General features: G+C 37.7%; 1 protein-coding gene and 1 long non-coding RNA gene across 5 annotated transcripts in view; one reads left to right on the top strand and one right to left on the bottom strand.

Moving 5' to 3' along the window:
- The window catches only part of St3gal6 (ST3 beta-galactoside alpha-2,3-sialyltransferase 6), a 60,824-nt gene that overhangs the window by 20,384 nt on the left and 27,529 nt on the right, over positions 1-12,911 (bottom strand). For 3 of the 4 annotated variants that reach the window (XM_048346486.1, XM_048346485.1, XM_048346484.1), the window contains exons 2-3: positions 12,163-12,330; positions 1,616-1,715 (exon numbers count right to left, since the gene is read on the bottom strand). In XM_048346486.1, coding sequence (XP_048202443.1) covers positions 1,616-1,704 — 89 coding nt within the window. In that variant the 5' untranslated portion in view covers positions 1,705-1,715; positions 12,163-12,330. Of the gene's footprint in view, positions 1-1,615; positions 1,716-4,682; positions 5,114-12,162; positions 12,331-12,911 lie in introns of those variants that run through there. The other variant, XM_048346487.1, reaches the window with a different exon arrangement.
- LOC125351617 lies at positions 1,058-8,890 on the top strand. The gene is made up of 3 exons (XR_007210982.1): positions 1,058-1,069; positions 3,039-3,042; positions 7,671-8,890. It is a non-coding gene; the product is annotated as an uncharacterized LOC125351617 (long non-coding RNA).

Genomic DNA, 12,911 nt, shown 5'->3' with positions numbered 1-12,911 from the left:
TGAGGTTTGATAGGACCATCTCCAAACCCTACACAAGACTGAGGATTCTTGACTAGAAGGTTAGAAAGAGTGGAAAAGGCCAAGGTGACTAGTCACACACACACACACACACACACACACACACACACACACACACACACACAATAAAGGCCATTGAGTCATAGGACTCTCAGAGAAGGGCTAAGGTTATCACATTTGGAAGTCAAAAGCCAGCTCTCTTTTAAGCAGCCCTGGAAAGCCCAAGAAATCAAACTCACTCACAAGTTCACATACCTAGGGTCCTCCATATTACCTCTAGAGACACCTATGGCAAGCAAACACCACAGAAACACCTGACATAAGCAGGTTTAACAGGCTTTTGCCCTGGGCCCTTGGGACTCCACAACCACACCACTGAAAGTAAATCTAAGTGTCCTCTATTCTTGGCTTAGATTAGACACCGTGCAACTCCTGAATGGAGTACTTATTCCCCACAGTTTACAAGGGCATTGCAAAATATGGGTGCACAAGGAAAATAAACACAGGAAGTAGGGGCTGGTAGGATTTGGACAGCTAGTAAAGGGGAAAAACAGCTTAATCTAAGACTCATTATCAATTATGTGTTAAAACTACTAAGAGCTAACCAATTTTTTCTATGATTGGCAGGACTCAAATGGACGGAAATAGACTAAGCCCTTTATAAACAGACACAACGTTCAAATGCAAAGTTTCCACAATTAGAACTTCCATGTTGAGAACGAAGAATCTTATAAAGTTCTTATGGAGGAAAATATCTTTTTTGCATATAACAAAAGGACAAGAATTCCTTAGCTAAAATGGAGGAAAGATAGAGAAATAATGGTCAACAAATCAAGCCACAAAGTTTGAAATATATCCAGAGGGCCTAATGAAGCATAAAACATTACTTGACTTCTAAAGTCATTAGAAACACATAAACAACACAAAGATCTGGAAAACAAATATGTTTTTAGGATAGCACAAAGACAAACTTGGGGTGACTTTTCAAACAAAAATAATTATTCAATTATTATTTCAAACAAAGATAATTTTTGTTGTTGTTATTGTAAATGTGATATACAGAGGGGTTTCAATTCCATAAGTCAGATAATGAGTATATTTCTAAATTTTCTAAAAGTCAAATACTTCTAAAACTTACTCTATTAATCTAAGGAGATGAATGAGGGGTAGGGAACTTTTTTCCTGCCACTAACCACTTGTATAACATCATTCAGTATAGGTATACAGCTGTGTACAGTGGACCCGAGCATTTCAGAAGCATATGTCTCTTTCTTACCATTTATCAAAAGATTTTTGAGAGCCTTCTATGGCCCCAGCATGAACCTTCCTTACCCAGAATGATCTCAAAGGTGGTCAACACTTCTGCTTCACTGTAGGATCCATAAACAGTTTGATTATGTATCAGTTTTGAATTGTAGAAGAATTGATCTGCAGGATACTTCAATGACAACATCTCAATGCATAACACAAAATGAGAAAAGACTCAAATGTTATGATGTTTGAGGTTTCTAAGACAAGTCTAGCTAATAAAATGTGTCTGTGTTTGTGTGAAGGACTAGTTGGAGAATTATGTTTAAGTAGTATAAATGAAGCTTACCAATAGGTATTTGTTCCCCACAGTATACAATGCAGCACATAGTAGAGGAAGACAGCACTCAGGAATATGGCCACAATGTACCCTCTCATGGCTGGCCCACCTGAACCACAAGGAGAAAAGTCATGAGAAAGGGAAACTTGTTATTGATATGGAGTCCCACAATGGCTCCAATGTAAGCATTAGCAGATAAAGACATAGAGAGGGCACGGAAGAAAATGGCAGAGGTCTGTAATTTTGAAGATGTCAAGTGATTGTGCACAAAGAGAGTATTTTTTCTCTCCTCTCATCAATGGGTCAATAGGATATTTTGTGTGTTTGAAGCAATAGACAATTCTATGGTGTCAACATTAAGGTTTCCCCTACTTTCTCATATTAGGTAAACAAGAAAAAAATTCCTTCAAAAAATGTATACATCTATCTTTCAGAAACACTGATTTAGATTCTCTCTCTCCCCCTTCCTCCCTCCCGCCTTCCCTCCTTCCCTACCAAGTGAACATATGCCTCCAGATGTGAACCAATATTTTATTCTTCAGAAACTGAAATTTCTTTAAATGTTACACATTATAATTTTAGCCTTTTGTTAAATTTTGAAAAAGTGGGGGAATAAAAGCTACTGAAAAATATTTCTCACATTCCCAATTTCTGTACACACTTTTAGAGGCATCTTTTGATCTTTCAGTCTCACTGCATAGGTATGTTCAATTTAGCTTTAGTATTAAATTAAGACATTGTTCATTGAACATTTACAGACAGAAAAAATATGAAGACAACCTTCCTTAGAATGTAAATACAATAAAAATCTTCACAAAATATGGTTTATTTATCTGTTTATTTATTGTTTATTTTGGTACTAGTACTAAGACTTGAACTAAGGGAACTTGTGCTCTCACTTGGCTTTTTTCACTGAAGGCTTTGTTTCTTTTGGCTCAACTTCTTGAGCCATACCTCTACTTCTAGACTTTTGCTAACTAGTTAGCATGGCTTCAAATGCTAATCTTCATATCTCACCCTTCTGAGTAGCTAGGATTATCAGTGTTAGCCATCAGTGCCCAGCTTAGAACATGTTTTATAAACCTAAAAATCTAAGACCTGTTTAATTCCTCCTCTTTGCTACAAAAACAAATTAACAATTTACTTTTCTATGCAATTAAGTGTGAAAGACAATAATAGAAATAGACCTGTTTCAGTACATGCGACTTTTGAGTTATTGCTCTACCTCCCTTCTGAAGTTTCTGGTTCATCTAAACAATCACCTGTATCCTTACTCTATTCTTCTCATTCATATCGATTAACCTCAATGCAGATATAGTATAAAAAATATGTCTTTTTGGATACATTCCCAAATAATGTAATGCTGCCTCCATGTTAATGATAAATAAATTCAAGTTGAAATCTTAAACCACGTTCCTCACTTTCATAAGAGTAATGTACTAAACAAAAACTGAAGTGGTTTCTGATCATGCATGATTATCTAAATAAATATAACCATGCTGGGCATCTCATATTTGACATTCCCTGGAGCTCATAGAGCTGTGGGATTATTTGCTAAGCAGTCCTAAACTGTAGTGGTGATCTGGCTGAGAATGCTTGTCACTAGCTATTTCCTGCCAGCTATTACTGCGTGCAGACACCCCTTCCATGTGCCATAATGATTTAGTGAGAAGTAAAAACTATGTCAGGAGAATGAAAATAAAACAAGTGAGGGAAATGAGCCAACTTTGGTTTGCACATGTGTCAAACTCAGTACACAGGATGATTGTGGAAACACTTGACTTACAGCCAACCTGAGTGGCCTTACATGTTGACAAGCAAGAGTACACCCTGTCACTTCGCTGATGTAACATAGCCTCAGAAGGCAATTTTCCATAGGCTAAAGTAGTCACTAACCCACTTGCTTAAATTAAACATTTAAGTTTCCACAAAGAATGATATCATTTGTGTAAATACTCAACAAAGTATATACAACAAGATATATGGCACTGTAATCCTAGCTACTCAGGAGGCTGAGATCATCGTTCAAAGACAACCCAGTTAGCAAAGTTCCATGAGATTCTTATCTCCAATTAACTACCAAAAAAAAATCTGGAAGTAGAGCTGAGGCTCAAATGGTAGAGCCCTAGCCTTGAACAAAAAGCTCAGGGATAGCACGAGGTGAGTGTTTCAATTAAATTTGCTTTGCTATCCTTGAAATCACACTTTTCGGGCCAATTATGTGTTATTTTACAGAGCACAGAATGAGATTTTGGTTGTTGTTTTCTGTTGTTTTCATTCATCAATGAGCAGTTTAACTAAAAACAAAGAAGTGTGAGAGAATATTCCTTTTCCTTCAAAAAGTAAAATAAACCCACTCTTGAAGAGCCAACACATACAGCACTTGAGAACATGTTAGAAAGCTTAGTCACTCTAGTATTTATTCCATGGCTAATTCAGAGCTTTGATATGCAAGTGGCAAAGTAGACCAGGGCCAGCCAGGATATCCTTGTGATAAACATGTATGGTTCCTCTGCCAGCTCACAGGAAAAAGTTTCCACAAGTAAATTATTTGTCTAAGTATAATGTTATAAGTGGAATAATCATTTGCTGTGAGCAAAGGCAATCAGAGGAAAATCAGTTGGAATTTAACATGTTATTTTATTCTAAAGACAAAATAAATAAATAAAAATTAAGGCCTTGAAATAATATAGCTTCAACTACCAAACAGACATGTTTCCAAGTGTTTACATAGTTCATCCTCTAAAATGAAAGCATTCACAGACTCAAACATTCATTTCCTCTCAGACTCTGAGAGGTAAACAAGTGTATGAATAATCTACATGGTCAAATTACCTCAATCTCAACGCACCCTTTTCCTTCTCATTAGTAATATTATTTTTCATGGTACTTTGAAGTTCCTAAAGAGCTTATGTATCCAAGATTTCATGTAAGGCTCACATGTTTGTTAAATATGTGCACAGGTATAACCCTGGATAGATGAGTTAACTTAAAGTTTCCAAATTTGAATTGTCTCCAGGGAGACAGACTAGACTTACAATTACACCCATGATTTGGAATTCTGTTCCTTTTACACCTTGTCACCACTGTGAAAGACATGAAGCCAACTCAAGAGAGAGAATTCAAATCTAAAGCTTTCCTTGGTGCTCCATGAACATTTGGAATTTGGGAAGGGTGAATGATAACAGAAGATCACTTCAGGGCAGTGTTCAAGGGGTAGCACCACTATGGGAAAGAGCTTGCTAACTTTCCTGAGCCCTTAACATGCATCCTCCAACCTGATTCAAGTGCACAAAAAAGTTGGAAAATCAGTGCTGTTAGGGCACACTACAGAATATGGAGGCAGAAGACATTAATGGATTTGCTGAAATACAGAAACCATAAGAGAAATCACAGTAGGTACCTGAGACTGTGCCATGAGAACAGGTACTGCCTGTCAGTTCTATCATCTTATGCAAAGATTTATAACAGTAACCAGTCTTGTAGGAGATACTAAGTATATTATTGTTGAATGTAGTTACAGATCTCAGAACTACATGCTATAGATTAATTTTACTACAGCCTCAAAGGCCTGGTACATGGCAAATGTCTCCATATAGGCTGGTTGAAATCTGGATTAGAAAGAGTGCTAGCGAAAACATATGAGTGACCAGTGTCTTTAGTGTATTGTCTCAGGTCTCATTAACAAGCACCCTATGAGGGAAGTAAGTCATTTAACTATTTCACAAATGGGGAAACAGAAGGTTGGGAAAGAAGAGTAATTGTCCTGAGCTAAAAAGTTGCAGAACCAGGACTCAAACCTGCATCAGTCAGCCCAGCGGCCCTGTGTCGCACTGTCCTTCCCAGTTATAAACTTTCATAATTGAAAACACAGGTCCATCTTCTCAAACAAAGACAACATGATAGGATGGCTTTCTAATGGTCAGTTTCACCAGTTCTGTAATCTGTATCCACTTAATAACAATGGACAGAAGGAGAAGTTTTTATGCAAACTGTTAAAATAAAACCCTATTACTCCCAAACTTCCAACATGGCCTTTATACCCATAATGGGATATATAAACAAAACAAATACACTAACATTGAAAATTTGTCATATTTTTTATTCCAGGCTCTCTTAATGCTTCCTCAAATCAAAAGGAGCATGCCTACCTGAACATCTAGACTTTATAAATGCATGTTTACCAATAATTCTGCAATAACTTCTCTACTTACGAATTCCAAAAACTCATTCAATAGCATATACCACCAAAGAAAAAATAGCCCGACTGTGCAGATTCCTCCCCCTCTTTTCCTGCCCCAGGTGGTTTCTCTGCCCCTAGTTTTCTCTGGAACTGAGAACAGGTGCTTCTCAATGGCCAACTGCAGGCTGGGTCACCCTGGACTTTGGGATTGATCTGGCTCAAGGAAAGGGAACAGGAGGTCATGTTCCTGGAAATCCTGCAGTAATCTTGGACATCTCACTCACCATAAGTAGCTGAGTCTTCCTCATTTCTACTGCTTTTACTCCTCTTCCTCCTCCTCTTCTTCTTCCTTCTCCTCCTCTAACCTCCTCTTCTTTATTCTCCTCATTCTCCTCCTCCTCAGCCATCACCTCCAATTCTTCTCTTCAAACTGCCTCTCCCTTCTTTCCTCCTTCCCTCTCTCATCAGTTCTGCAGCCAAACTTCCAGTTTTAAATAACTAGATATTACACCAGTTCCCCATCCACTCAGGAGCAAAGCTGGCTTGTGCTTTCTGATTTCTTGGAGAAAGATGACTTCATCTTTCTGCTACCAAGTCTCCTCTCATACTGCAGTGCTACAGATTAATCCCTGTTAACCTGCATTTTTGTGCAAATTAGAAAAGAATAGACTCTTTGGCTCCACAGAGCCCTGGAGATACCTAATATCCATTATATAAGCAGCTAGATTTCAGCCAGCCATGAAATTTACTCTTAGCCCTGGGCCCTCATTAATGGCTTACCTCCACTCCCCTATCAAGTATTCCTGCTGACATTCAGCCTTCAACCAGGCCTTCCTCCATTCAGGCTTCTGCCAGTCCTCAGCACACACTGACACATACTCAAGGCTGCTCAGTACTTTCTGCACTGTTTGACTGTTCTCTGCAAAACGTGTGCCCATGTGAAGAAACTTAGAACACAACAGACTGGCCAGATTTTATCCTGTGCATATGTGGATAGATCTTACATTCTCATTTGCCAAAGATGGTGACCAAATTTTATCCCTGAAAAGAGGGTGTCCTCACAGCAAAGAATACAAAATGAAATGATTTTTTGGTAGAATTTTGTTTTTTAATAGCTAGATACACTAACATCATTCAGTCACTAGCCACTATGCTACATGCTAAAAAGAAATGAGTTGGAGGTTCTCTTTCCAAGATCTCTCACTTCAGATTCAGTTCCATGGCAAAGACACAAGGCAACTTTATAGAGAACTTTTTATGCTTCTTAGGTTTATTCATGGTTTCTCCCAAAGACTTACTTCTCTTTTCCTTTACATTACTTTCTAACTGATGAGGTAACAACCTCTGAGAAAGATTAAATATTGTAAACAGGACATGACTGTAGCTAATTAAAAAAATAGCTTTGATGAAATAAGTTTCATTCAATAAAATTTACATGTTTATTGTACAATCTGATAAGTTGGGGAGAATGTGTAAGACCATGTAACTATAACCATGATACTAAACATATCCATTAACCCCAACATCTCCTTCCTTTCTTTGCAGCTTCCTGAGCTCTAGCAACAATGTTATACTATTACTGGGGTTTTGCTTTTTATTATTTTTTTAGTTTAATATTATCATATCTTTTGATTGTATCTTTTTTCTGGCTCCTTTTAATTAGCATAATGCCTTTTTTTTTTGGTGGTAGTAGTTCTGGGGTTTGAACTCAGCTAAGCAGGCATTCTACCACTGAGACAGCCAGCATAATGATTAAAAATCATTTCCATTTTACTGTTTATGCCAGTATTTACTTTTTTCTATTACTAAGTAGTATTACATTGTTGACTGTATCACAATTAACTCACAATTGATTTCTTTGCAGTTTTTGGTTATTATAAGCTAAGAGAACATTCAAATATAACTCCTTCATATGTGTATGTTTAGCTTTATATGAAAGCTTTACATTTCATTCTGCTGCCAACTTTTATACAGCACAAACTCTGAATTAAAATTTAAAAAATCCCATCAATTATTGATGCTATTGAGTGACACAAATCAATGACCAAAGGAAGAGTCTCTAAATCTGTTAATATTGATAATCAATTGTGTATGTCCACATACACATAAATAATGTATGGGTACTTTAGGATAGGGAGAATAGAGCTCACAGACTGTTGCTTGAGGGAGCTAAGTTATGCTGATTCACAAATGATTCTGATCAACTGTTATTAATGGTAAAGCAAAGTGTTTCTGACCCTGGCCATTCAAAGTGTAGTCCATAGACCTGCAGAAGTAGACTCAGCTGGGCAGGTGGTAGAGTGAAGAATATCAGCCCCTCCCTGTGATACACTAAGGATCTGTGTTGTAGCCAGGTGATCTGTGTGTTTGAGAAGCACTTCCAGAAAGCAGGAAAGGAACTGGATCCTACCAGGAGAATCTGTATTGCATTGAAAGTAGCTTTTGAGGGGCACTAGAAGCTCATTCAAAATCCTAGGCTACTAGGGGCTTTAGGAAAAAAAAAATTAGGAAAAATTTCCCTCACCATTCCAAGGACTATTTGTGGTTCATCTATAAACTCCTTGGCCACTTTTCTTCCTGTTTTATTTGAAATTGCATTTATCCATTTACTTTTAGGATCACTATGATGCCACTGGTGTTTTCAAGAAGAAATACGTAGGACACCTCTCTTCCTTCCTGCTATACCTACACCATATGTACCTCATTTAGACCTCCTTGTACTCATTCACTTACCAGTGCCAAATGAATCACCCATCAAACACAACAGTAATTCCAATTAATGCAATAAAAATTACAGTAAAAATTGCTAGAGAAGGTAAATGTCCACTGCATTTAGACAAAGTATGGTCTTATTTACCGTATTATGAAAAACAAAAGCTTTAGAAACTGGTCAAATGTCATCTTGCTAATAAGTGGCAGTTTTTCAAATAAAAAATAAGAATAAAATAAATAAGTGAAGAGTTTGGGCACCTGATGGCACTTTTATGCAGATTCTCCTCGAGAACAATTCCTATCTCATCCTGAGGCACAACAGTATTTATTCAATGAGCAAATAGATAAGTCAATAAAGGAATGAATTCATAAATACTGTTAACTCCACTGGTCATCTCTCTGAGGTACAATTGCTGAGCCACTTTGCCCTAGGTGGTGCCACGCTAGACTTTAACTTGTCTGGTTCTTGATTTCTATTTCCTCCTCTGCCTGCATAAATATAAGTGCTCTCAGGCTGATATTTCTATTTCCTAAACACATGTTCTCCTTATTTCTCACCTGGCTACGTGGCAATGATCTCTACTCTTCCCTTCAAAGCAAGTCCACATGCTATGTTGGCATACAATTCTCCAAGCACAGGTTTCATCTTTCCACTCGGGCAAACCATTCAGGATCTTCCAAATATATATAGAAATCATTTCAAGCTATCATTTAAGACTACTATAATTTGATCCTTCCATTTTAATTCTCATCTTATTCCTCATTTTTTTTACTTTGACAATAGCAGTACAGTTGGGCGTTCAGGTTGCCTGCTTGGCAACCAGATCCTCTAGATTTGTGCCTCTGCTCTTGCTCTATATGATTGTATGACCTTGAAGTTTGTTTAATCTCTGTATAACTCACTCAGTTCCCTCTGCAAAGTGAGAAATGACAATACTACCTAACAAATCTAGTATAAGTAGTAAATATAAGTATCTGCTGTATGGTGTAAGTAAGGACACTTGCAATCTTGTTTTCATTCATCTTTTAAAAGTGAAGTACTAGCTGGCTATTGACCAAGTCTCCATTAAAAAAAAAAAAAAAGCTCCAAAACATCCTGGTAAAGATCTTAAAGAACTCACGACAGTGCTAATAATAGCCTCAAAAAATTCTGTTTCCATTACTGTGATTATTTTTGCACGGTAGTTTTGACATTTCAGAGTATCTATGACAGGAAGCCTCTGGATATAAAATGAAAAGCATTCAAAATAGTAACTTTTGGCAAAGCTTATTTTAGGACAAGACCTTTTTCTGGCTAGGGAAACCACATTTTTTTATGTTTTTAATAACAAAACTGCACTGACACTACAGTAAAATACAAACAAGTAGTAATTTCAGATTTGTAATCAAAATTTCAAATATGTCCAAAGGAAAAACAACAACAACAAAAAAAGAAACAAAACCAGGAACTCTACATAATGTGTGAACTGGCAAACAGGTTTTGTTTTCCACTAAGATTATTATAATACTGCCAGAGTCTGTTTTTGTGTCCTAGGTATGCAAATACTGTATGGCATAGCCATGTTTCACAAGAGAAAGATGAACACTAGAATCTGTCAGTCCTAGACTAGTAAAGAGAACAAACTTGGTGCAGAAAGTGACAATAAAAATAGCTTGTATTTACTGAACACATATGGTAGAACTATTCAAAATGTTTCAGAGGTGGAATTCTAATTCTCAAAGACACCCATTAAGGAAGGTACTATTGACATCCCTATTGGACAAAAAGAGACACTACATCCCAGAGAAGTTATCACCTGCACAAGGCTACCACATAGTGTCACAGTTCAGAGTTGAACCCACACACTCCAGAATCCATGTTATTCATCGTTATGGTATAAGGACTCTCAAAATCCTTCCAACTCCTTGGTATCAGAAAATGAAAAGGTTGAAGGATAAAGCCCAGATGCTACTTTTTTTTTTTTTTTTTGGCCAGTCCTGGGCCTTGAACTCAGGGCCTGAGCACTGTCCCTGGCTTCTTCCCGCTCAAGGCTAGCACTCTGCCACTTGAGCCACAGCGCCGCTTCTGGCCGTTTTCTGTATATGTGGTGCTGGGGAATTGAACCTAGGGCCTCGTGTATCCGAGGCAGGCACTCTTCCACTAGGCTATATCCCCAGCCCCCCAGATGCTACTTTTGAAGTTGCTAGAGATAAGGATTTAGCCCTACTTCCAGCCTAGGTGAATCAAGGTAATCAAAGTCTAGTGGCCCAGGAATATGCTGGGAAAGGGCTTTGAAGCCATCACGAACAGTCGCAGTATAAACGAATAAGAATTCAAGGGATTCTCAAGGACTAAATTCTAAAGGACCACTGTAAATGTCCATGTGCTGGAACTACTATAGAATGATGTTTCAATCAGTACCTATCCTTCATAAAAAGATCTCCAGGGCTGGGGATATAGCCTAGTGGCAAGAGTGCCTGCCTCGGTATACCCGAGGCCCTAGGTTCGATTCCCCAGCACCACATATACAGAAAACGGCCAGAAGCAGCGCTGTGGCTCAAGTGGCAGAGTGCTAGCCTTGAGCGGGAAGAAGCCAGGGACAGTGCTTAGGCCCTGAGTCCAAGGCCCAGGACTGGCCAAAAAAAAAAAAAAAGATCCCCAAATAAGATAGTAATCTAACAAATTTGCTAGTAGGATAATTGTCCTATGATGAACCTTATTGAATAAGAAAGATTACAAAGGTTCATGGGTAAAACACACAGCATTGTTGAGCTTTCTCACTAAAAGTTATTAAGTTACTGCTTGAGACTTATGCCTAAAGACCAAGGGATAAATAGTACCAAGGAGAAAATGCTAAAATTCCATTAGGATACTTTAATAAAACCATTATTCATTATTTCATTTAAAGACAGGAAACTAGGCTTCAATCTATTCAGAAAACACCTAGAGTGAGTAAGACTCTTGCTCAGGGTTATATAACTCGTTAACGACCAAATTTCCATAGTATTTGTGTAACACACAAAATTGTATTTTGCATTTCAGGGTTTTCTTAGTCCTAGCTTCCACAATGGTTTAACACAGTCTCAAACAAAGCCTGTTCAGACTGAGAATAAAAATAATAACTTGTACAGCTGTAATTTTGGGACACACTGAAGAGGAATTGATTGGTTTCATTTCATCACATAGGCTTTCTGGCCACCTGTAAAACTAATGCTAGAAAACAACAAGCAGAAGCACTTGTGTCTCAGTCCTATAATCCTAGCTGCCAGAAGGCTGACTTCTGAAGATCGAGGTTTTCTGAGGCCAGTCAGCCAGCAAAGTCCATGAGACTCATCTACAATTAGTCATTAAAAAAAAAAATTGAAGTGGAGATGTAGCTCAAGTGGTAGATCATCAGACTTGAATGAAAAACCATAGTAAGAGTGTAAGGCTTTGAGTTCAAGCCCCAATACCAGACCATAAAAATTAGGACAAAGATAAAATTATGTTTCTCTTGTTTAAAGAAGTTGGTATATTTTAAGCAAAAGTTGATATGAATCAAGAAAAGAAAATGACAGGCAGCTGTGTACACAGAGGAGATTCATCATCACCTTCTAGAAACAAAAACATTTTATAAGAACATTCCAGGTTCAAATATATATCTAAGGAATCTCAGACAATGATAGTGTTAATGTTGCTTACCTGCACTTTTAGGAATCTGTTCCCCAAAGGCCCTCTGTTCCTGAAGCAAAGAATATTCTAGGAGATAACAAGTAGGATGGTTCAGGAGAGAAGCTATCTGTTGAATGGTTGAGGACTCTCTGTTAGAAATACAGGACCCAGGTTGTACTGCCTCTTAACTGGCAAATGCTGAAATAAAACACAAAGAGAGCCAACTTAAAGCCAAAATTTAAAGCAATTCTAAGAAATTCAGTGAAGACATTATTTCAGTACATTTACTTATGATCTCTTAAAAGCTGTTTTACAAGGTGATAAAACTGCCAAACAGAAAACCAAAATATAAGAAACAAAATTCCAACAGCCAAACCACTAGCAAACATTGCATTGTTTTCATTCATGACTGGTTTTTACTTTAGTTCAGCCTCCTTGAAAAAAATAACATCTCCAGCTCAATTACTCCAGAGTAGCCAGGTGATGAAAGAACCATCTGTCTTATTTTTCAGTTTCTCTCCACACATACACACAGTTTACTGTTAAATGCAGAGATAAGAAAGGGAGTTACTGATTTCAAAACCCAAAGAGGAAACAAAAATGGAGAAGAGAATGAGGAGGATGATAGGAACAAAAATATCTAGAAGGGAACAGAAAGGAAGTATGGTCCAATTATCAAGAATAGCTACTGAGGGGTTAGCCTAGGCCAGGAAGTGCTATGGGCCTCCTGAAAAACAGAAAAATTACTGGGGAGGCAGGGGGAACCCCCCAAACTGGTC

This window comes from Perognathus longimembris, chromosome 5 (genome assembly GCF_023159225.1).
Source record: "Perognathus longimembris pacificus isolate PPM17 chromosome 5, ASM2315922v1, whole genome shotgun sequence".
Classification (NCBI taxonomy): domain Eukaryota; kingdom Metazoa; phylum Chordata; class Mammalia; order Rodentia; family Heteromyidae; genus Perognathus; species Perognathus longimembris.
The sequence above is the reverse complement of the archived record's forward strand: the minus strand, read 5'-3'. Positions and strand labels throughout refer to the sequence as shown.